At 39.7% G+C, this 26,239-nt stretch overlaps 1 protein-coding gene across 3 annotated transcripts in view; it reads right to left on the minus strand.

The window, feature by feature from the left end:
- The window catches only part of ppfibp2b (PPFIA binding protein 2b), a 96,649-nt gene that overhangs the window by 18,906 nt on the left and 51,504 nt on the right, over nucleotides 1-26,239 (minus strand). The window contains exons 6-16 of one of the 3 annotated variants that reach the window (XM_052119439.1): nucleotides 26,092-26,229; nucleotides 20,106-20,303; nucleotides 19,361-19,453; nucleotides 14,834-14,945; nucleotides 14,194-14,226; nucleotides 8,684-8,745; nucleotides 8,413-8,488; nucleotides 8,143-8,255; nucleotides 4,922-4,989; nucleotides 4,611-4,685; nucleotides 2,312-2,372 (exon numbers count right to left, since the gene is read on the minus strand). In XM_052119439.1, coding sequence (XP_051975399.1) covers nucleotides 2,312-2,372; nucleotides 4,611-4,685; nucleotides 4,922-4,989; nucleotides 8,143-8,255; nucleotides 8,413-8,488; nucleotides 8,684-8,745; nucleotides 14,194-14,226; nucleotides 14,834-14,945; nucleotides 19,361-19,453; nucleotides 20,106-20,303; nucleotides 26,092-26,229 — 1,029 coding nt within the window. Of the gene's footprint in view, nucleotides 1-2,311; nucleotides 2,373-4,610; nucleotides 4,686-4,921; nucleotides 4,990-8,142; nucleotides 8,256-8,412; nucleotides 8,489-8,683; nucleotides 8,779-14,193; nucleotides 14,227-14,833; nucleotides 14,946-19,360; nucleotides 19,454-20,105; nucleotides 20,304-26,091; nucleotides 26,230-26,239 lie in introns of all 3 variants that reach the window. The other 2 variants (XM_052119437.1, XM_052119438.1) reach the window with 2 other exon arrangements.

A 26,239-nucleotide genomic window follows, 5' to 3' on the forward strand; every position in this document is an offset into this window, starting at 1 on the left:
GGTAGCAAGCCCAGCAGCCGCAGCCTTCTCTCACATAGGACGTGAAGCGGCTGGGGCTATCTTAACGGTATGAAATGCATCGGGGAAGGCGGTCTGCTTCAGGTTGCCAGGGATGTGAGTGACCTGAGTCGCGGCTGACTCCAAAGGAGGAGATGGCGGGCGAGTTGTGACATATGACAAGAGTGCACGCCGCCTTGGCGATTTATGTACGCTACCATCGTGGTGCTGTCTGAACGAATCTGAGTGGTTGGGCGGCGCCACGGCATGATGTGAGAAATCACCTCAGTCTGCTTCTTCACCGCCAAGAACTGCGGGGCGAAGTCGTCGACAGTTCGTCGAAGAGGCCAAACTGGGAGACAGGGACGTTGAGAAATCATGATTTGTCAACGTCGTGCATCTCGACCATGTTCAGCCAGAGGTGGCACTCCTGGACCATGAGGGTGGCCATCGCCCAACCGAGTGCCTGCGCTGTGACCTTCGTGGCTCTGAGAGCGAGGTTGTCGAAGAGTGCAGTTCCTGCAGCACGTCGGGGTCGGGACTACCCAGGTACAGATCTTTAAGTGCCTTGGTTTGATGGACCTACAGGAGAGCTATGGCATGCAGGGCGTAGTCGGCCTGTCCGGTGGCGCTGTAGGCTTTGGAGGTCAATGATGACGTCATCCTACAGGCTCTGGAGGGGAGTACCGGGTAGTCCCGCCAGGTGGCGACGTTCTCGTGACACAGGTGGATTGCAACCGCCCTATACACATGGGGGACAACCGTGTACCCGTGGACCGACCCCGCCATCCAGGGTAGTGAGAGCGGACGAGCGGTTAGGGGCAGTAAAAGGTGCCCTCCACGACTGCTCGTCATGCACTTCTGGAAAGAACTGTACGGGGGTTCCATTCCAAGCCCACGCTCACGGCAGCCCGGGCAAGCATGTTGGCCATCTGTGCGTCTGCCTCAGACTGGGTGGTCTGGCCCGAAGGCGGGTCTTCCGTGTCAGACGCCTGGGCGCTCTCCAATGCAGTGGCGATGTCATCATGCAAGTCCAGGGGCTCAAGGGAGAATGCTGGCTGGCTGTGAGGCGAGCCGCAACCATCCTGAGCTCGGACGGAAGCAATTGAGCGTGTCGGGGGGCGTGTGGTTCGTGGGGATTTACCCGGCAAAACCGAGCCCGTCATTATCCCCATATCGCCTTCATCGCCAGCCGGGTCGTCCTCAATCCCGTGGGAAGAAGGAGCGACGTGGGGGGCGGCTGAAGTGGCATTCATCTAAAGGAAGGAGAGCCTCGACCGCAACGCATGAGCCATCCACGAACGCCGCCTCAGTGTGATCGCTGCCCAGACACACAAGGCAGAGTCTGTGGCCGTTGGTCTTGGAGAGAAATCGACCGCATCCAGGAACAACACAGGGGCGGAAAGGCATCTTGAAAAAGAAGAGTGCTGAAAAGGACATTCAACGCCGCTGTGTATTGCTCTTTTGTGAGTGGAAAACTCAAACTCTTTTAGAGAAATCAAAACTCTTTTAGGAGGAGAACACTCTTTTAACAGTGAAAAGCGCTGTCAAAGTGCCCAGGGGCGTAGACTGCACAGCGTGCAGAGAGAGAGAACGCCAGCTGGAAACGCGCCGTAGATCCAACAGCATTGCTTCTCGCTGACAGAGGTGAGTGAAACAGTGGTGAACTTCATCTTGCTTGCTGCACAACTGTTCGGCTCCTAAGAAAAATTCTGACTGGCACTCACTGCCAGCTTCCCTTTATACCCGTATGTCCGGGGCGGGGCATGCAAATTCTGTCTGCCAACTTGACATTGGCCTTTTCTCAGGTTCAGAGGTACGTTTGGCGTCCCAGGAAGACCCCTTGTGTCACTTAATTCGACACAACATCGAGTGAGTGACAGAAGGGGAACACTGTAATCAGCCAGCCAAGCAGAGAGATTTTTGTATGCAATTTTAAATAATGCTTGTTTCTACACAGAGAAAGCTTTTGTTATGGTGTTGTGTTTGCTTTAGGTAATGTGTTAATGTTAGTTTGTAGTACCTCTAAAACAGCCTCTACTGGTTGGCGTACTACATGCTTAAGAAAAACCAATAGTACAAAAACACATACACACACTCATTTACTAAAAATCACATTATTAGTTGAAACACAGACAAAATGAATCTAACTACTGTTATAACAAGTCACGTTTTAGAGAGATTTTGGCTAAGTAGAGCAAGCAGGTTAAGTAGACAGATATTTCAATCGAGAACACTTAGAGAAGTATTTTGTAAATCAGATGTGTTAGTTGACAATACTTACAAAGACCAAAATAATATTTAGTTTCCATACCATCTGTAAGCTCCCACTTTGCAGTTCTTCCAAACTAGTGGACAGCATTTGCTGCATCGACCTGAAGACACAACCAGGAAACATTATATTAAACGATTTGTGGGGCTTGCCTTTGCAAAACCTGCCATCATGAGTTGGCCAGACAATTATCCACAAATTTCCAGTCTCTATGATTTTCTGGTTCTTAGATATGGCTGTGCAGAACAAGTTATGCACTGAAATTTAATACGTAGTATTAGGTGTTTGGTTAAGTCACTAACCCCGACATGGGCAACATACGGCCTGTGGGCCGTATCAGGCCCTCCACGTGGTTTAATGTGGCCCGCGGCTAATTTTTCATAAAAAAGAGTTTTTATTTTTCATTGGATATTTATTAACTTGCATTGGGACCGATCACATCTCCACAAGCGTTTACATGCTCAGGGTTGCCAGATAAGAGACGCAACACCAGTTTGAGATTTATACAAATTGGAAATATTCTGCCTAATGTTATACTTATTTTGTGTAATCTGGCAACCATGCTATCTCGCTTTCCCCTTTGAACAAATTTTGCGATCCGTAGTGCAATATTCTGCTCAAGAAAAAGTGTTATACGTGTCCATTCTTGAGGCTGCTTGTGACATTTGGTGCTACTTTTCAGGTGATTAAATTAATTTAAAAAACACCTTCTCAGTGATTAAATTAAATCTAAAAGTAGATCTAAGCATCATTGACATGTGAGCAAAAGCAAGCCAGAGACGAATATGTATATGTATTTTTTATTTGTGCAATTTAAAAATGTTCAAGTCCCTTCACACCTGTATGTTAATCTAACTCTTGCAGTAATAATTTATCATAGTCATGCAGCCGGGGTTATTCAGTTGTGTGCTGAAAGTCAAACCATCGAGGAGACCCACATCATGTACCTTTTAACATGTAGACGGGTAATGTTTTAGAAAAAAAAAAAAGTAACTCACCCACTTTGCAACAAACTTAATTTACTGGGAAGTAGAGATGGTGAAATAAATTTATAAGCTCAGCCTTTATTTAGATTTTTAATGCCTGATAGAAAAGTATCTACCTTTGTAGAGCAATACAATACTTTAGGCAATTGCAGAATAGTCCCATTAGTCACAGATACACTTCAGAAAATTTAGTATACAACTATTTCTGGGCTTAAAAGTTACAAAAACCAAATCAATGCAGAACATTGTTTCTCAAAATGAATACAATGTGGCCCCCCCATGCACTACTTAAAGCCGATGTGGCCCCTTTACCAAAATAGTTGCCCACCTCTGCCCTAACAAGAAACATAGTGCGAGTGTGAGTGTTTGGCAAATGACATCGCAACGACAAGGCTGCTGCTAAGTAAGAAAGCAACTCTTGATAGATAGTTCATTAAAAACTGAAAATGTATTTCATCATGCTCATGTTGCTCCAAACCATTTGACGTTCTTTCAGAAGGGGATGTTAGGCAGTATATGACCACGTATACATGACTTATGTGCACTTATGTGTACGTACGTATGTGTATAATAATTTTTTTATTATTATCTATGTCTTGCTGCTGTTTTTGTATTGTTTTTATATTGTTGTGTACTGGAAGCTCCTGCCACAGAGACAAATTCCTTGTTTGTGTAAGCATACTTCGCATTAAAGCTGATTCTGATTAAGAAATCAGTTTGTTCCAGTTTCTGCAGTAAGTGACATTTTGAAATGACATGTAAACGAGAACGCAGATTTCCTTGTAAACACTGTTTAAGGGATTAAGAGAAAGCTGTTTAACACACCCAGGTTTCTCCTCGAGAACGCAGCTTAACTTGGCCATGTAAACACACAAGCAGCCTTCTGATGGGTGTTTGAATAGTGATATGTGCACATACAATTGGGGAACCCCAGAGTTTTATGTAAAAGGGAAACCCCACTATTGCAGCACAATTCCGCTGCAGGTTGCGATGGAGAGTTAAGAAAGCAAACAGAGCAATTTATTTATATAAGCGTTGAGGGTAAATTACGTTATTGTGGATAAAGCTGCCTACTAACCAAACTGCATGTATACGGGAGTAAAGAGTACACCGCTTAAACTGCAACGTTGCTTTCTCGCAATAAGCCGCTTTCTGGTGTCCATGTAAACGTAGTCTATGAGTCTACATATCAGGCTGTCATTCTGACTAACATCTCCTTTTGTGTTCCATGGAAGTAAGTTATACAGCTTTGAAACAACATGAGGGTGAGTAAATGATGATTATTTTAAGGGTGAATTATCCTTTAAACAAGCACAAACCGTGCTTACAAACAAATACACACACACTCCACTTGCCATTGTCTGTTGTAAAAGCCCAATTCGCCAATGGATACCACAGAGGTCTCCATGGAGGTCTGTATACTGCGAAAGCTGGGCAAGACAAAGATCATAAGGAAAAAAAGGCACAAGGAAAAGGGAGAGAGAGAGAGAGAGAGAGAGACAGAGAGAGAGAGAGAGAGAGAGAGAGAGAATTGACAAAGTCAGATGGGCTTGTGTCAGATTGGGTCAGTGAGTTGACAGCAGATCCCTCCTGCCTTAAAGGACAGCAGTCAACTGGGGCCCAGAGACTCTGCTATCATCAGTTAATAATACAATCTCTCACTCACTTGGAGTCCAGATCCCTCTGTAGACATGGAGGAGAGACCAGGAGCGGCGATGGGCCTCGGGAAGACATCTGTGAAGATAACAGATAAATCATATATAGAGTCAGAACATTTTCACTAAGCAACTGAACCCTATTTACTTTACGTCACTTTGATTTACAGTTTTCATGTTACTATGTATTTACATAGTGTGGCGGAAAAACCCAGCCCTTGCTCTCTTCATCGTAGCCCCGCTTCTTAGGACCTTCCTTCAGCCAGGCCCATGAAAGGAGTTGGGCAGGAGAAGAGGCACATAATTAATAAGCCTCATTGGGATGGCATTTGATGAGGCTCGCCTGTATTGGTTGGAGCCTCATCAATGCTGCCATAAAATCGTAGAGCGCATCTCTTCTTGGGGAGCTGGCTTCTATCTCCTTGTGTGCACACACTGGCATCCTCGCAGATCCAGGAGTAGAGTGGGTAGGACGCCAGATTCCCTTTTATTTTGGACACTTTATTTTCCCCATTTATGAACATTTTAAGTTTATTATTATTTTCAATAAATGGGCTTGACATCACACCCACTGTGTCTGTCTCTTGCTCACCCCCACCCCACATAGACAATTACTGAGTAGAACTAATAATATACATGTAACCACTAGGGCTGGGAAATCTTCATTTTAATGATCTCGATATTGATTTTTAAATCCCAAAATCAATCTTTCACTCTATATGTTCGTTTCACAGAGAGTGAAATGTTTAGTTTGACTTGTTCTGTGTGTCCAAAGACGAGATCCACTGATCCATATGTCACTGAATAATGTCTCTTTTATTACCCTTTCTTTTTCCAATTAGATGTTGATTAAAAACAACAAAAAAGGAAACTTTTAAATTCTAATAAAACATGAATGTGCTAAAGGAACCACGCAAGTCTTCTCTTCTTATATGTGCTAAATCATGTGCCACCAGTCTTAAAGAGACAGTACAGATTAAGCACACATTCTACATATCAATGTAAATTGTAATCTTTTAAATAGCAGAAATTATGCAAGTAAACTATACAAATTTAACAAAAATATACAGTATATATGCAACATAACATATACAATTTAAAGACAATAACAGATGGAATAGACTGAATCTGAAACTTTTTCAAAAGCTAAAATGTGACCCATTTGATGAAAAACTAATGATAAAATATATTATGTAAAAATTTATATTTTCATTTCAATACCCAGCCCAAGTAACCACTGTGTAATTATTTTGTAGATCTGCTTATACGAACACATTGTTATTATTACTATAGTTATTTATTACTAAAACATGAAATATGTGTAACAGACACTGTTAAATACAGTGTTACCTACTTCCACCTATGATTTCACTTTGACTAAAGCATTACATTTACATTTTACATTTATGCATTTGGCAGACGCCTTGATCCAAAGTGACTTACAGTTCATTAACATGAAATTAATAAATATACAGTGGGTACGGAAAGTATTCAGACCCCCTTAAATTTTTCACTCTTTGCTATATTGCAGCCATTTGCTAAAATCATTTAAGTTCATTTTTTTCCTCATTATTGTACACACAGCACCCCATATTGACAGAAAAACACAGAATTGTTGACATTTTTGCACATTTATTAAAAAAGAAAAACTGAAATATCACATGGTCCTAAGTATTCAGACCCTTTGCTGTGACACTCATATATTTAACTCAGGTGCTGTCCATTTCTTCTGATCATCCTTGAGATGGTTCTACACCTTCAAATGAGTCCAGCTGAGTTTGATTATACTGATTGGACTTGATTAGGAAAGCCACACACCTGTCTATATAAGACAAGCAAATGAGAATCATGAGGTCAAAGGAACTGCCTGAAGAGCTCAGAGACAGAATTGTGGCAAGGCACAGATCTGGCCAAGGTTACAAAAAAATTTCTGCTGACCTTAAGGTTCATAAGAGCACAGTGGCATCCATAATCCTTAAATGGAAGACGTTTGGGACGACCAGAACCCTTCCTAGAGCTGGCCGTCCGGCCAAACTGAGCTATCAGGGGAGAAGAGCCTTGGTGAGAGAGGTAAAGAAGAACCCAAAGATCACTGTGGCTGAGCTCCAGAGATGCAGTCGGGAGATGGGAGAAAGTTGTAGTAAGTCAACCATCACTGCAGCCATCCACCAGTCGGGGCTTTGTGGCAGAGTGGCCCGACGGAAGCCTCTCCTCAGTGCAAGACACATGAAAGCCTGCATGGAGTTTGCTAAAAAATACCTGAAGGACTCCAAGATGGTGATAAATAAGATTCTCTGGTCTGATGAGACCAAGATAGAACTTTTTGTCCTTAATTCTAAGCGGTATGTGTGGAGAAAACCAGGCACTGCTCATCACCTGTCCAATACAGTCTCAACAGTGAAGCATGGTGGTGGTAGCATCATGCTGTGGGGGTGTTTTTCAGCTGCAGGGACAGGACGACTGGTTGCAATCGAGGGAAAGATGAATGCGGCCAAGTACAGGGATATCCTGGATGAAAACCTTCTCCAGAGTGCTCTGGACCTCAGACTGGGCGAAGGTTCACCTTCCAACAAGACAATGACCCTAAGCACACCGCTAAAATAACGAAGGAGTGGCTTCACAACAACTCTGTGACTGTTCTTGAATGGCCCAGCCAGTGCCCTGACTTAAACCCAATTGAGCATCTCTGGAGAGACCTGAAAATGGCTGTCCACCAACGTTTACCATCCAACCTGACAGAACTGGAGAGGATCTGCAAGGAGGAATGGCAGAGGATACCCAAATCCAGATGTGAAAAACTTGTTGCATCTTTCCCAAAAAGACTCATGGCTGTATTAGATCAAAAGGGTGCTTCTACTAAATACTGAACAAAGGGTCTGAATACTTAGGACCATGTGATATTTCAGTTTTTCTTTCTATAATGATAGAAATATAGAGATAATTCTGTGTTTTTCTGTCAATATGGGGTGCTGTGTGTACAATAATGAGGAAAAAAAATTAACTTGGCTGCAAATGGCTGCAATATAACAAAGAGTGAAAAATGTAAGGGGGTCTGAATACTTTCCGTACCCACTGTATATACTGTTTTAGTCCAACTGAAATTGGAAAAAGAATTGACTCTCACTCCACATTATTTCCTACTGAATGTTCCGTTTCACTCATTAAGACGTTACAATTTGTAAATATCTCTGTGAATGCAGTTTCATGTTCTTTTAACAGGCTATGTGCTTACCAGCGGTTCTGATGTGATGACATCAGAGTATGCTTTATGGGTCAAGGTTCTGATTTTTCGACTGCCACTAAGATCCTCTTCACTGCTACCAGACAGCAAGGAATCATTGGTTACTATAAAAAAAGAGAAACAGAATAACGATCATTCCAATATGACCTGTTTGAAATAAATGGATCATGTTGGTCAAATTAACTTGCAATGGTAACAAATTCAATGCTTGCTCTATGATTGACATGAGCTATAAAGCACACATTAAGGTTTCTCACGTACTTTGAGAGAGGGTTGACCCATCCTTAATTTTTCTGTAATGGCCTAACAGAGCACTGAGCTCTTCAATGTGGCGATCCTACAAGAAATGAAATGGAGGCTCTGTTTAGTTTGTTGGATTTACCACTGTACAACCAAGTACTAAAATGTGTGTTTAACCACACAGTGTATGCAAACTGTATCTTGCCATGTGAATAATCTTGCCATGTTGGACCATGCATATTGCAAATTTTAGAGCTGTTAACAAATGCAAAGTGCACAGATGCTTGCGTACCTTTTCGATATTGGCAGCTATTAGTGTCTCCATTCCAGTTTTTAGCCTCTGCAATTCTTGATCTGGAACATGTAGACCAACATTCAGATTGTATGCTGTAAATCATTGGGGTGACACAACCAAACAGATGGAAGATGTTGAGATTGCTCTCAAGAGGATAAAAAGCATCCTTTGGTCAGGTGAACCAGGCAACAAAAAGTTCAAAAACAGGTCTGAAAGACATGCGTTGATGTTTCTGAACAAAGGTTTTGCCAGGAGCAGTAAAAGATAAAGTGAAAGATGAAACATTCTCCTTTAGAAAAACATTCTCAGTAAGTGTATCCATGCTTGTCCAGGTTGGCATATGCTATTTAGCCAAGCATTGATTTACTTGAGACTTCATAGCAGAGCTTTGTGCTTCTTGAAATAAATTACATTATGGTCAACACTCTCAACCCCATCCTGCAATAAAAACAACACTGTGGTGTATCAAATGGTTTATAAGTGCCTAAAGTCAGTTTAGCTTGCAGTAGGTCTGAATTCCTCTTTAAAGGGACTGAGATGTTAGAAGTTATTTACACATAGTACTACATTATACATATCACTCACTATGTTTAATACTAAGGGGAATGTGTGTTTTTTTTTTTTTTGCCATTTAAGTTGAAGCAACATCACAAAATGTCTGAGAGGTGAATGGTTTGAGAGTACGTGTCTACAAGATTAGATTCAGAGTGCTTTTCCACATTTTTCATGGGAGGAAACATTTCCATCCAATCTCCAAGCTGCCTTATGCATGAGATCCCATTTAAGCATATTCAAATCCAAATCACTTGTGGAATGAACATGACAGTGGTTTCTGGCCGACGCAAGTTCAACAGCATTCGTAGAACAGATGTGAGAGGGGATTTTGCACTATGCACCGTGGTGAGATCGAAATCACTCATCAGAACGGACCACACTCAATTACTGGACTGGAGTGTGCATGTTCTTTGGGCCACTGTTCTGTTACTCTAGTGTTCCAAACATTTGTTTAGATGCACATATTCCATTGTATCTTCTCTGTTCATCTGATATGGACAGAATAACACGACGGCTTGTTCAAAAACAGAAGATATGATGGAAACCGAAAACTCAAAAGTCATGTCAACTTTCCTTTTGGTATCCATTACACTGTGTGAAAGTTAATAGGATTTACGCCAACAGGGTTTTCAGGCGTTACTTTGTCATGACAAAAAGTTGAAAAACTGGATAACTGTACACAGACAAGGTAAGTGATTTGATCATACTGCAGTCATGTTAACAAGTGTTATGTTTAAATATTGCGGCCATACTTTTGAAACCCTTTTGGTCCTGTTTACTTTCATTATATGTACCTTATTAATTGTGATTTTGTTTTTCTTTAGAAAAAGATGGATGAGTCTAAATTATATTCTGTAGCAATCAACACTGTCAATAGAGTTTAACTTCTTTGTATGAAAAGTCTTCTATCATCTTCATTCTTCAAAGTTTTTACATTTTGTCCCATGATTGACCTACAGCAAAGTGCCCTAAAACTCTCTTGTTTTTATCTCCATAAACATTTTGAAGTTCAGCCATCTCTATCGTGAGTGTGTTGTGGAAGTGAGTGAGTTTTTGTGCTTGACTCTTTGCCTACACCTCAAATGTGATGTGGTCAGAAAACGTTTTAAACCCTGTTTAGACCTGTATTCAGGGCTTGACATTAACACCCGACCACCCCCCAAATTTGGGTTGAAATTGCCAATGGCGGGTAACTCTGTTACTCTTACTAACTTAGGCCGGTGGCCTCAGATGATCAAATGTAATTGTATTAATCCCGCATTCAGCATCTTATAAGCACCAATATGCCTCTCATAACTTGCACACACATCTGCGCAGGGCGAATGAAGCGTACTTTCGCACAAACTGCTGTAGCGAATACCAGCGTGCTGCAGAGATACAGCGAGAGATCTGGGATAGCGCAGAGCTAAACGTGCATGATTCAGTTGGGCTTTAATCGATATTGCGGAGAACACAAAACTTATGTGGCCCATTTGAATTCTACTGAGAGTCTTCTACTTTAACTCGCAAAATTGAGGAAGTCGAACATCTCGAACTGACGAGGTAAAGAGACAAAAGTGTGCCATGCATCAACATCGATTAAATTTTTTTAAAATACACATTAACATCCAAACTAAATCGATTAGGCAAATCTACAAGACTTTTATTTTATTATTAATAATTATTTTGTCATCAATCACTCACCTTTATCTTGATCCAAATCCTTTTTCATATAGGCAAGTATAATTTAGAATGGCAAAAGGGGGTTGAATCTGGACTTCCATGGACAAATGGACACATTTTTGACAAAGTTTTCCACCTGTTCTAACTGGCCATGCATGTCTTTGGATATTCTAAGAGATGACTTAAATCATTAGGCTTGTGTCCAGCTGAACACATATCTCATATAAAATGCTCAAAACAAATGCATGTGGTTACAGTCTCCAGTATGTATTCAGACCCCTTATTTTTTTGCATTTTGTTATGCTGCAGCTTTATGCTAAAATGCTTTAAATTATTATTTTCACATCAATCTACAATCCATAGCTCATAATGGCAAAGTAAAAACCAGATTTTGTAAACTTTGCAATTTTATAAAAAAAATAAAAACATAGAAAATGAAATATCACATTGACATAAGTATTCAGACCCTTTGCTATGACACTTGAAATTTAGCACAGATTTCTCATCGTTGAGATGTTTCTACACTTTGATTGGAATCCACTTGTGGCAAATTCAATTGATTGGACATGATTTGGCAAGGCACACACCTGTCTATATAAGGTCTCACATCTAAAAATACATACCAGAGCTAAAACCAAGCCATGAGGTCAAAGGAACTGCTTGAATAACTCAGAGACAGGATTGTGTCAAGGCACAGATCTGGGGAAGGCTACAAAATGTTTTTGCTGTATTGAAGGTTTCCAAGAGCACAGTGGCCTCCATAATTATTAAATGGAAGAAGTTTGGAACAACCAGAACTCTTCCTAGAGCTGGCCGCCCAGCCAAACTGAGTAATCAGGGGAGAAGGCCCTGGTAAGAGAGGTGACCAAGAACGCGATGGTCTCTCTAGTTGAGCCCTAGAGATCATGTGTGCAGATGGGAGAAACTTGCAAAAGGACAATAATCACTGCAACACACCACCGAACTGGGATCTCCTCAGTGCAAGACACTGAAAAAGCACCTAAAGGACTCTCAGACTGTGAGAAAGATTTAACTATTTGGCCTCAACTCCAAGCATCATGTCTGGAGGAAACCAGGCACCACTCATCACCTGCACAATACCATCCAAACTGTGAAGCATGGTGGTGGTAGCATCATGCTGCAGGGGTGTTTTTCACTGGGGGACTGGTCAGGGTTGAAGGAAAGCTGAAAGCAGCAAAATACAGAGCTATCCTTAATGAAAACCTGGCCCAGAGTGCTCAGGACCTCAGACTGGGCCAAATGTTCACCTTCCAACAGGAAAATGACTCTGAACACACAGCCAAGACAACACAAGAGTGGCTTATGGACAACTCTGTGAATATCCTTGAGTGGCCCAGCCAGAGCCCAGACTTGAACCTAATCGAAAATCTCTGGAGAGACCTGAAAATGACTGTCCACTGACAGTCCCCATCCAACCTGACAGAGCTTGAGAGGATCTGCAGAGAAGAATGGCAGAGAATCCCCAAATCCAGGTGTGAAAAGCTTGTTACATCATACCCAAAAGACTTGAGGCTGTAATCGCTGCCAAAGGTGCTTCAGCTAAGTTCTGAGTTAAGGGTCTGAATATTTACGTACGTTAATGTGATATTATTATTTTTTCTTGTTAATACATTTGCAAAGTCTTAGTATTAGTAGTGTAGATTTATGTGAGAAAAACAATTATTTAAAGCATTTTAGCATAAGGCTGAATATGAAGGGGTCAAAATACTTTCTGAATGCACTTTAAAAGGACTGCAAGTGATGACTAGTGATGCACAGGATTTCTGTGATGACTGTGAATTGTAAGAGAGTCAACAGAAATTAATTGCTACACCTACTACTGAGCTGTTAATAACCAGAAAGATTTTGAGATCAACTGCTTAGCTGTGAGATGATCCTTAGTTGATGCATTCCAAGGTTTCTTGGAATTTAACCTCCTCTTTACATGAATGGATTACAGAATTAAATGTTTAGCTCACAGACCCATGTAGGGTTGGGCGTTTTTTCAGATTTTCTGTTTAATTACAATTTGCATTTTGACACAATGTTTTATTATTCTTAAATCAAGAAATGTAGATTTTGCAGAAAATATTGCAAAAGCTATAGTTAGATATGTTGTAAATCCACCAAAGGCTGAATAAGGAAGATCAAAAACATTCATAGCGCTTGTCTTAATGCCACTTCCGATATGATCAGCTGCACTTATGTGGTGCTCCAATGAACATGACAGGTTAACAACACGGAGACTGATATTAAAGACAGCGGTAATATTCCCAGTACAATTGTACACAGTGTTATTTTAGCTCAGCTTCGTCCAACATGCAGGTATACACTGGCTTAAGACCATAACTGGACTCGGTGTGCACATGTTAATGAACGGTCTCCTTTCTTTTCTTTTTATCCATAAAAAAGCATTAGTTATGTGACAGTTATGGGCACTTCATTTCAAATCATGGAGAGGCAATATATGGGGGAATCAAACATACACCACTCCTTTTGCCATGATGATTAGCTAAATTGCTAATTATTGCTTTTTCTGTTACGTGTTTCAAGTGTACTGCATCTATAGCCAACATTGGGCTATTTTGCTAGTTGAATTGTAATGATAAATTATTTCATGTAGCTGCACTGCTCAGCGTGTCTCTGTCTGCAGGGGTTTATGAATTTACACACAAAGTGTTTGATATACAGTGAGCACTTTCTAGATAAACTTGATAATTTATAGATATTTATTTCTAGATAACTTTCTAGATAGACTAGATAAAATTAAAACCTACACTGGCTAAGAATTATTTAGCAATTTTCATATTCTATTATTTCTGAACATCTGGGTTTATTAGATTTTAATTTACATTACACTCTGTTGATAACATTTTGGAGCATCTGTACATTTTTATGGAACACCTTTGTTTCCTTTAATGAAAATAACTTTGATTTCTGTGAATTTAAAAGTTGAAAACATTTAATCGTGAATCGTCCATAAGTTTGATAAAAATCAAGATTTTTTTACCATATCGCCCAGACTCATTGGGAAGCAAAGAGTGTGGCTGCAGGGTGTGACAACAAGCAAGAATGACTTAATAACTCCTCTCCACCCCCACACACACACACACACACACACACACACACACACACACACACACACACAGGTTGACATTGACAGGATGGGTGCGACAGCCTTGACAGCATGCCAGCGTAAATTAAGCAGACTGACAGAGAGTCGCTGAGGGGCTGTTGGATCAAACTGGGAACAGCATAGGAGGTTCTGAAACATTCAAATGTTGGCTTACATTTGTCTCTCAGCTTTTTCTTATACACTTCCTCTATAACAGAGTGCGGTGAAAGGGAGGGGGGACAGAGGCCACAATTATTGCCAAAACAGTCACATGTTAGTAATCTCTACACTCGCTAAACCACTCGCCAACACACACGTCACTCCCATGCAGCTTGTATTTACTGTATCAAAGAGCCCTTGAAATTAAAATGGGAGCTTTTAGATTTTAGTCCATGTTCATTAGATTTTAAGCCATCTATATGCAGTTGTATTCTAAAAGTTAACAAAATTAAGCTTTAGCAGATTTATGCATGAAGCTTAAATATGAAGAGAGTCACTCTCTCCTCAGAGTAAATGGAGCAAAAATATGGTGACATGTTGTACTTGAATGTTCTGCCCCCTATTACCACCTGCAACTGTGTAGCTAGTAGCAAATCATGGTTCATGGCTGTGGTGTAAACTAAAAGCCATTGGTTATTTTGAAAAAAGGAACGTGGCCTTTGATATGTGCTGCCCACACTTGTTTAAATGCATCAACACAGGAAAAAAGTCATCAAACAATTTCATGGGGTCTACAATGTTACGTTAAATGATTCTGAGCTAAGGCCTAAGTGGGTTGCTGTACATCCGCTAGGATTTAATCTGCTAAGACGCACCTCTCTCTTTGATGTCGTTGCTGACAGTTCCCCGGGATAGAAGCTGATTCTGTAGACACTCGATTTCAGCATCTTTCGTAGCAAGCTGTTGCTGGAGTTTGGCCATCTCTGCCTGCAAAACGAAAATACTTCAGCAGATTAGCATCCTTGAGATCAAAGTGAAAATATCTTCTGCCAAGACAATGAAGATTTCATCCAAACACAAAAGAGATTAACGAAGACCACATTTTGCATACGATCACATTAATGCTTTTGGGAAACAGGAGAATCTGACATTGACAACACAATACGGCAGGCACAGGTTGACCACAGGATAAAAATGTTGATGGGAGTGGTTGCTTATAAGGACTAATCTTGTCTAAATGGCTTTTTGCATCCTAATGCTGACAAAAAACACTTTCAAAGATGAAACCTTCTAAATTGCTGTAAAACACATAGATGTGCTACCACATCTGTTTCAACCACTTTCTGAGTTTTACATGTAGCCTATTGCTATCATTCAGACATCGCCATCAAAATGCAGCAAAAACTCTAAAGTAATTTGCCTGTAAAACTTTAACCAGCTGCATTGGATTTACAGCAGGCTAACAGGTTGACAACTGGCACAGGATGATTTATTTTCAGCTGAATGAACCATGTCTAATTTAACAACATTTCTTTCCACAACGTAGCTAGCTAGCTAATCAAGATAGGCTAATAGATTTTTCATTATCACATAACATAGATTTACAAGCAAAATCCTGCATCAGTGCGCCTTAACAGTGTGCATTCTCAAATCTTTAATATCGTGGCTTTTTCACACACAGGGTCCTTTACAAATCCTTGTGAGCTGCCTCCGCCGGAGACAGCATTGTAAGGCATAGGCATATTCAAAATGATAGGCATGTTACTTATGCTCCTAAAATATCAAATTTTGGCCAAATTCAAAGGTACCATCGTATTTATCCATCCTAAGGAAGGCAATCTCAGACTATACTGTGATGAGCTCTGTAAAATAAAATCCAAGAAAGGACCAAGCGAGAGAAATTTTTACTGTTTTACTTAAAATATGTGCGGTATATGGTACATTACTGTGCAAAAGCTTTAGGCACTTGAGAAAAATGTTGGATGTCTTCAAAAATAATACCATAAATAGTAGTGATCAACATATATGGGTTTTTAAATGGCCGATGCCGATATCCAGAGAGCAGGGTGGCCGATAGGTCTCTACAATGCAGATATCACACAATTTAATATAGTAAATAACAAAAACACAAAATTGCAAATAAACTCGTATTTAGCACTATATTTACTACATTTCACACAAAACTTTAACTTTGTAAAAAATAATCTAAAAAATAATATTGTATTTTAAATAATAAATAGCAGTTTCTTCTGATTTATGTTTAGTCATCAAATTTTAATAATTAATTTGCCCATGAAGAAATTGTTAATATATTAGGAAGAAGGAAATAACAGTTCACAAAGTAGTCCAGCAACCATGGATGGCATGTGCACATTAACAATCGCATTTTCTCAATCAATTGTACATACAGGGCATAGTGAATATGACACATTTACTTTGAAGTTGCACTCACACGCTCGTGCGGATCCAGCGTGAGCAGCAATCTCTTAACCGTTTAAATGCCCTGGATCGCCTGCTTAGATTGTCACGGAGTGACCGTCATGATTTGTGAAACAGAGGATCTTTTGATCCTGAAGTTTTGATTCTGGCTGATAGAATACGCGCTTAAAGAGGAAGATAAAAGATCTAAAGCTCTATGGGATCTAAAGCTCTATCGGATGAAAACACTGGATTTTCATGAGGTTTGTGAATTACATCTGTTTAAACGAGATACCTGCATATTTGCAGATGGTATATAATAGAAGTTTTATTGATATTTGCCTGTTATCATTAGAAAAGAAAGTTAAAAGTGACAGGGGACTGCTGAGGAGACGCTGATAGAATAAGTGCTTTAGAACATGCGTAAGGAGCACTTTTTAAATGGTATTTCAGTTAGAATGCTGCCTATTTAAGAAGGAGGCAGCGAAGCAGCTCACTAGGTTTTGGAACAGACCCATAGCATCAATACAGATGCTTTAATGATAAAAGCATTTCAATAATTAAATTGAAACATTTGGACAATGGATCCTGTTTATACATGACCTCTAAACAGGACAAATTTTATTAAATTCATGGTAAAGAATATATGTTTGAAATATACTGATATATCGGTTTTACCAATTAATCTGTGCCTATTGTTGATTAAATAAATCTGGGTTTTTATCATTTTGGCCTCCATGTCTGTGCCGACTAATAAATGTTGAAGCATTCTATGAATCGATCAGCCGATTCATCCGTTATGGGCCTTTTCCACCACCTTAGTTATTGGTATCTGCAAAATACACTATTGGTCAACCTCTAGTTTAAAAGTCCCTAATGACAAATAAGCTGTGAATGGCCTTCCCAACAACAGAAAGAGACAATAGTTAGAGGCCTGTAATGGGGACAATGGGGATAGTGCATTCATAGTTTCTCTACAGCATATAGAAAATGCCAAAGAACCAGGCATTTATAATGGTGTCTACAGAAAGTTTTGCTCTATGGACATGATCTGCTAGTCTGTTTACATCCACATGCTGAACTGCTCAACACAGGCTACCTCAAACATAGACAAACCCGAAAATCTGGATGAAGTCATGCATACTCGAACGAACACACAAACATATACATGCTTCTTCCAGAGATGAGCACAAGAGGCAAACAAAGATGGATGATCTTCAGCAGCCCACCCCATCGTATACTGCTCCATACACTGCTCACTTCAACACAACTTGCGGTTTAATACATTGCCACTGGACCATGTGGAGCTCTTGCTCTGGAAGCACTGAAGGGCAGTGCTGTCTCAACAGGTCAGCATCAGAACTATTTAAATATACAGTGGACTGTGAACAAAATAAATAATGTTGTACGAAACTGGCGTGCATGCGACGAGTTGGTCAACAACATCACAAATAATAAAGAGCAGCGATTGACTGAGTGCCAACAAATAACATAACACAAAACATATCCAAATGAAAGAAAAGGCAAGGTACATGGCAGAGGCAGGGGATGGGAATCAGCAGGAGGCATAACAGTCAAAGGAGTGGACTACTATTTTCAAGGAACTACAACAAATCATAGGCCCTGTCCCAAATGGCACACTGTTTGGTGGCCTTTGCTCACGTGTCTTTGAAGTCCAGAAGACCACTGGGTGTCCCATTTAATTTTAGGTTTCAGTAGAGTGCTCACTTTGTGGTCACTATGCGTCCTCCATTCACCCTTTTCCCGCACTCTACTGCACTGGCGGCAGAGTGTACAGGGTGCATATAGCCCTAAGGGTAGTCCAGAGAATAGGTTGGTCTTGATTTAGCACCAAAATATTGTGACATTGGCCCCATCCCAAATAATGCACTTGATGTGGACTTGCAGCCTTGTGGTCTTCACTTGCAAATGTCCATTAAGTCCACAAGATCATAGAGTGTCCTATTTGTCATTTTATGATTCAAAAGTGTGCTCATGGGTGCCCCATGTGCTCTTTTATGATGCCTACACTGGTGCAGACTTAATAGAGATCTACTACTGCTACAGGTCAAAGCATACTTCTGGTGGCCCTATGGCCCTGCATGTGACATAAACTTTGTCATCATCACAGCCCATGGGGCAGCCCAATTTTTTCCGTGTCTGTGCACATTTCGTTACCAAAGTGTGGACCACAAGGGCTAAGGGTGCCATTTGGAACAGGGCCATCATACCCCTCTCCTTTATGTCAAACAACTAACAGAGGACTACTAGGAATAAGCAGGGGGAGCAAGGTTAAGCACCTTAGCTGTCCGACAGCTCTCCTCCCAATGCTGTCGCTCTACCTGAGTGTGCTCGACCATGAGCTTCAGGGCAGAAAGCTTGGTCATGAGCGACTGGTAACAGACATGGAGGGAATAGGTGATAGAGAGCTGAAGAAAGAGAAACCCAGAGGGACAAATATTATGCTGAGAGTCTGTGAGAAGATGGAGATGGAGTCTAGTTAATATATATTGAGAGGAGATATGAGGAAAAGCAAGAAGTTTTAAGCAGCAAGTTCAAGAGTTTGAATTTGGGGTTAGACCAAGCTGAAAAAAGGACTGTTAGTAAATGCTGAAGAGAATGTGGTAGTTGGATAAAATTGTAAAGACCCCATGTAATCAAAATGAGAGTTTTGTGGCTTTTAATCAGTGTCTGCAAGCTTTGAAGTTTGCATATACTAATCTATATACTACTGAACTCCTAAATGTTGAAAATTCCCTTTTAGCAGAAAACCACATTTAAAACATACAGTCTTACTCTTCCAGGAAAATTGACCAAAAACATTGATGGATCAGCACTTCACAAATTTTTTTCCAAGCAAAAATTATTTGTTGAAAGTGATTTCATGGGGTCAACAAAGCAGTACTACAAGAACCTCAATAATTAGTTCCAAGCCTAGTAAGTAAGTATTTCATCTTTTTGAGAGGTCATGAAATATACTTTACCTTTGTGGCTTTGAGTTTCCTCTCATATTGCAATTTCTCCCCTTCCAGTTCATCAACTTTGCTCTTAAGAAGGTGAAGCTCTTGCAGCAATGCCTGATGAATAAACAATTACACAGGACAGTGATTACAAAAATATCCTTCCATTCTTGCAATAACTCATGGACACATTTAACTTTTACTCCATAACTCTATTGCATCAACAATTGTATTTTTCATGTTCACATAAAAATATAAAGCACAAGGTCATTCAGATAAATAAACTAAAGGAAATTCAAGGACAAGGGTTTGAATCAATTCATAAATGTCAGTTCCCACACACCAAGCAGTTAAAACAGAAAAAGCTTTCCAGGAAATCCTTACTGGTTTCTTAGAATAATGCATTTGCTACTCAAAAAAGTTATACAATTGATCAAGAAATATCTACTAGCAAGGACAAAGGGTAGTAACCCACTAAGCCCACAACCCTCTGCAAGCTCTCCAGAACTACTCAGCAACCGTTAGCGTTAGTGAACTTCCATCATGCAAGTAAACACCCAAAATAAGTTAGGACATTCTGTCAAAAACCAATGGCAGAATATAAGAACACACTACAAACACCAGCAACCATGAAATTCCCACAGTAGAGCCCGCAGGTAGTTAGTAATAATTCCTGTTGGAGTCTCCAAAAGTGCGATGGGGAAATGGTTAAAAAAGGAAAAATGGGGGGTCTTAATGGAAGTCCATCACATAAGGTGGATCTGCCTACATTATCTCCTCCGCTTCTACAGCTACATTCCTCAGCATCCGAGGCACCAAGGCCCACATCGGGGCTCTGGTCATGAGCCTCGCGTGTGGCACTGTCCCCCTGGCTCTCCAGAGCCCGCTGCTCCAGAATGCGATTGCTGATTTCCTCCTGGAATTTACACATCTGTTCCTGTAGCTCACTAATTAGATTAACCACACTCTGAGAGAACAGAAATAAACAAAGCCCCCCAAAAAAAGAGAAAAAAAAAGAGAGAAAGAAAATCAGTTTTGGAAACACAATAATGACATAATCTAAACAATAAGGATTCCATTCTACTACTAATTTAGATTTTTTAATGCCTAACAACATTTTCAATGATCTTACGACAAAAAAAATTATAAATTTTATTTTCAGCAATGTATTTTATGTGACATTTTTTTTGATAGATTTTGCATTAAATGTCAAAATAATAAAACAAATGAATGGTTTTATGACACTAATATCATTGGTGTGTGAGAGTGAGTGAGTATGTGTGTGTGTGTGTGTGTGTGTGAATGGGTGAATGGGACACAGTGTAACCGCTAAGGTTAAAAAAGTCGCTATATATGTGCAGACCATCTACCATTTACAAATATATTCTTTTTTTTTTTGGCCGGAAAAGCACAATAAGGCATATAAACAGTAGATATTTGTTTATTAATTTATTTGCTTAGTTATTCTTTAAAAAAAGTAACAAAATATTTGACATTTCAACAAGACAAAACACACTTCTTATCAAGATATATTCTCAAACACCCAAATGTTTCCATTTGCAAGGCATATAAAACGTCTGCAATTTTTAGATGTTGCGACAAAGCAGCACTGGCCCAATCAGATCTTTGGACAGGAGGGGGGGTTGGGGGATAATATAGAATAACGTATAACGGCAGCTGGTGGAGTTCCTGGTGGCCCCCTACGACAAGATGGTGCCCTAAGCAGATTGCGTAATATACGTATAGGGAGTGGTGGTACTGGGCTCAATTACATTTTGAGCCCTGAATGAATAGGCATAATGGTGAAATGATAAATCCTGGTTCTCTGAATAGGCAAATTCATTGTTTGGCCTTTTACAACAGGAGTCTATTTTATTATTTAATAAGCCACATGTTCAGTCAAGAAATCTATTTCCACATGTTGTCAGCATTAAAACTGAGAGTGGGCCCTATTTTTTAACTATAAGTTTTATTCTTGAAACAAATATCCTTTAGTGTAAATGCCAAAGACTCCAGGAGGTGAAGGGGGCAACATTGTGAGCCATTTTCTGCCAGGATAAATAAGTTACTGACCTACTTAGCAATTTAGAGATGCGTTTATGCAAGGGAAAACTTGTCTGGGGGCCAAGATACTATATTTCAAAGATTAAAATACACTGACTTATGATTTGAAACAAATGTTGAGGCACATCTGTACCTAATCCGAACTAGAGACCGATTACAGTACGATGTGTTGATTATAAAATCTGACTTGATCTGCAATGAACATGTTAATGTTTAGTTTTTCCCCCCTTGTAAACAAGTGAATGATTAGTCAGGCTAATATTGACCATACTGTCAGAAATGCAAGGCTGTCAGCCAAGGTAAGTTTCATATGATATTCCCTGTTGATGCTAAAGCTGATGATAAGGCGCACGTTTCACACTTATATTTAGCCGTGTTCAGAGATTTGTGAGTGGGTGGATGTCTGTGGTGAAAGTTTTTGTGCATGTGGTATGTTCGAAGTGAATGTCTGCCATTCCGTCCTGTTGAATGGAGCCTTGCAGCTGTCACACTTGAGGCCAGTGTTTGTTGATGCAACAAATGGCAAAATGGAATCAGTTACCACGGTACCAAGACTGCGTGGTGTGATGCTACTACATAATACATGATACTACATGGATTTATAGGAAAGATGCAAGACAGAATGATTTATGATATTGAGTCATCACTCTACAGCTACAAATCTATCAGGGTGTAAATAATGAATGTTTTGCCAATAGTAAAATTCCAGAAAATTTCAGCAGTTTTACATAGTCACTGAATACATTCACACACACTTTATAAAATTTGTGCACTGTGTACTGTACTTAAAAAAATTTTTTTTAATAGTTTTGTTAAAAATAGGGATGTTCTGAAAATGATACTGTATCAGAATCGGGTCAGATACCGCGTTCATACCGCCTTATCATCAGCTTTAGCATCAACAGGGAATATCATATAAAACTTACCCTGGCTTACAGCCTTTGCATTTCTGACAGTATGGTACTTGAACTTGTGCTCGTAAAAATGCTCAGATACTAAATACATGTACCATCTGTTGTATGAATGTTATTATGTGAACATTTAGCTCACAAATATAAATCATGATATGTCCTAGTGTGAATAAACCAAAGGCTGTGATTTAATGAAATAAATATACAGTTAGCATGTGCTGCGCACTTCAAATGTGAGTGTTCACAAATTTGTGGAGCAGGCGTTGTGCTGACATAAAGACACAAAGTGTTCATTCTTTTTAGGCTCACACACAGTAAACACTGTCATGAGCATTGCATGCCTTGAATGTAGCAGATGACAGGGAGCAGAGCACTAATTAACCACATTTTTTTATACATGTATTTAATTCAATAGCAGCCTTTTGCGGTTTAATAATCACATTGCATCACATAGTTTTCTGGAAGTGAGAAGCTGCCATCAAAAACACACAGAAACACAGAGTGCTTTCGCCAAAATAAAAGATCAATTTAAATTGATAAAACTTCCACTCGTTATCAAAAAATGGTAACGAGACATCCTCAGTTAAAAAAGTAATCTGTTCAAAACTAGGGTCATGACGGTCTGCAAGTGTAACAACAACAATAAGTGAGGTCTAGACTTTTTTAGCGGTGGTGCTTTTATAAGTGTGTAGCTGTTAGATAGTTTGTATGGTTAAACCCTCTCGGAAAAGTACCATTTTAAATTCATCCCCTTTAAAACATTGGCGCTAGACAAAAAAAATCGAATTGAACATCCATGGTAGTTGCATTTTTTTAAACGTCTTGGCCATGAGAATTGCGTTTTTAATCCCAACTATTAAATATGCATCTCGAGACCCCTTCGTTCTGTTCCATTCTGTTGCACATCTAGCTGTATTTGAATGCAAGAACGCAAGCGTCCCAACTAGTCGATTTGGAAAATATGCAGTTTTGCACATCCCTATTCAAAACATTGAAATATTAAATGTAAAATGTATGTGCCCTTTACCTTCTAAAGGTGAATGACACCCATTGTCGATTCATGTTAAAAACCAGTTGTGTGTTGTGTGTAGCTTAACGATTGTCAAGACATTTAAAGCAGTAAGCACTTCTGGCGTATGCCATTTCACATTCATCAAAATGTCTGTCACTGCCTCCCATTTAAGCCCAACTCATGCTTTTGTGTCTCTACCAATTAACATCTTCCCTTATCAGAGCATTGCCTTTTTGGCACTAGGAACATTTGTGGGACATTATTTTTGAATGTGTAAATGTGGGTGTGTTTACATCTGTAAATCATGCTTCTTTAAACACACTGTCTGTGTGGAAAGGCGGAATTTGTCTGATAGCCCAGCTCAAATGAATGATGTAGACATAACAATGAGATGGATGGCTCACAGTCTACTTCCTTCTTTTGTTTTTGTGTCCATGGTATACCTGTCTGAAATGTAACACCAAAAGAAACACAAACATACAGGCAGTCACCATTTCGAAAGGTCAGAATTGAATGGGAGCTCAAAATGGTAAAATATATTCACTATCAAATTTTCAAAACTTTTAGGCCTGGACAACACAACTTGAAAAATTCCCTTTGGAATCCTGTCCACTTGGATCAGTTAGTATTAGGTAAAATGCATGAATGCTCCTTTAAAAACAGATGCTCCTTTAAAGTTTTATTGCATTTATCTGAGGTTCTGTTTGGTCGGAGTATTAACTCTATATAGTTTGCTTTAGGGGCCTAAAGGTCCAAGAACCCAATAAGTAATTAGGTGTTAAGAGGAGATAAATCTACAATATTTACATAGACACAACACAAACAAGCCAATGTGACTTCCCGTCCCCTCATAATGTGTCCATACGTCAAATGGAAACATCATGAAATATCAGCTGAAAACATTTAAACTGGGATCAGCATGTTTAGTGAGCTTGCATTTCAAGAAGGCATTCTTTGAAACCTCCTAATATAATGTACAAAATTGTTAGGGTTACCTCGTCTTGTTCTCACTGTTACCCTTTGGTTGTCATTTTTGTCACTTTTGTATTCCGTAGTTTTCACTTTTGTCCCTTGTTTAACTCCACAGTCTCCCTGTTAGCGTTCGTGTTCTCTGTCATTGTTTTCACCTGTCCTCATTAGTCTACCATTGGTTTCTGTTTATTCACCCTGTTATCTTGTTTTGAGTTCTGTTGTTCATTGGTTCCTGTCTTCCCTTGTCAGTGTATTTAAACTCTGTCTGTTTGTTCAATCGGTGTCTATCGTTGAATGTTGTTAGCCTGGTATGTGTTCCCTGCCCGTTTTCTCAGTCTTGTGTTTATTTCCCCATTGAGGGTTTTTCCTTTGTTCCCGTGTTTTCCGTGTACCTGTCTTGTTTGTTCCTCAATAAAGTTGAACTGCACTTGGATCCGCATCTCCTCGTCTGCCTTCGCTGCCTCATTCACAACAAAAATATGGTTTTGTTCTGCAGAACTACACACCTTCCTATTAATATACACTCACTGAGAACTTTATTTGGAACACCTAGACACCTACTTATTGATTATGTGATTATCTTATCAACCAATCATGTGGCATAAAATCATGCAGAGATGCATCAGGACTCAGGAGCTTCAGTTAATGTTCACATCAACCATCAAAACAAAAAAATTTGATCTCAGTTATTTCGACTGTGGCGTGATTGTTGATGACAGATGGGGTGGTTATGAATTTCTGTAACTGCTGATCTCCTGGGATTTTCACACACAACAGTCTCTAGAGATTACTTAGAATGGTGTCAAAAAACAAAAACTTCCAATGTGCGGCAGTTCTGCAGACGGAAATGCCTTGTTGATGAGAAAGGTCAATGGAGAATGGCCAGACTGGTTATAGCTGATAGAAAGGCTACGGTAATTCAGATAAACCACTCTGTACAATTGCAGTAAGCATAATAGCATCTCAGAATGCACAACACTTCAAACCATGAGGCGGATGGGCTACATCGGCAGTTGACCACATCTGGCACTATATTATTAGGATCATAGTGTTCCTAATAATGTGCTCAGTTAGTGCATCTCGAAAAAGATAAAACTGCAGAAACACTGACGTGGCTGCTTTTTTGTGTGTGGCTTAAATTTAATTAGAGCCAACAGGTGGACTACAGAAAAAGACACACTTAAATAGACACATACACATCAAACAGTTAACCACTATCATTCAACTGGAGCTGTAACAACTATAAAAAAATAAATACAAAAACAATACAAAATGATAGTGAAAATAGTTGACAACAAATGTCATTATCAATTAGTTCAGTCTCTGCACTTAGCATTTACATTTGAAAAAAATTGGTTTGTTTTGTAGCCTTTAATTAGCACATTGTTCTAGAAGGAGCCCTGGACATGTGGAATAACACGTTTACAATAAACACTGGAAATAAAAGTTGGTTAATCAAACAAATAAGCAACAAATGAATCAATCATAAATATAGTTGTTAGTTGTAACATTACAGTTAGCAATTTTGTAACTCAGGGCCTCTAAATCAGTAATATAATAGGGAAAAGGAATACAAATAAAACGGTGTAGAAAATAATAACAGCTGTCAGTTGATGCAAGACAGACTCTAAATGGAGAGGAAGTCTCCTTGTATACTGATGTATGCTGACATTAACCCCCAAAGCCAATGGATTAAACCAATTTAATTAAAGAACTAGAATAGTGTTGTTATTGTTCTAGTAATATTTTATGGATAAACTCTTTAGCCTCTATGAACTGAAAGACATATACTGTACCTCAGCTTTATGATGTTTGTCCTCTTCATCTATGTTGTTGTGTTCCTCCTCCATACCGACCAGCTTGAGTTTCAGACATGAAACTTCATCCATCAGTTCCAGTTTCTGCGTCTCCAGTGAAGTTCGGCTGAGGAGCTCCTAAACCACA

Source organism: Xyrauchen texanus, chromosome 46 (genome assembly GCF_025860055.1).
Source record: "Xyrauchen texanus isolate HMW12.3.18 chromosome 46, RBS_HiC_50CHRs, whole genome shotgun sequence".
Taxonomy (NCBI): domain Eukaryota; kingdom Metazoa; phylum Chordata; class Actinopteri; order Cypriniformes; family Catostomidae; genus Xyrauchen; species Xyrauchen texanus.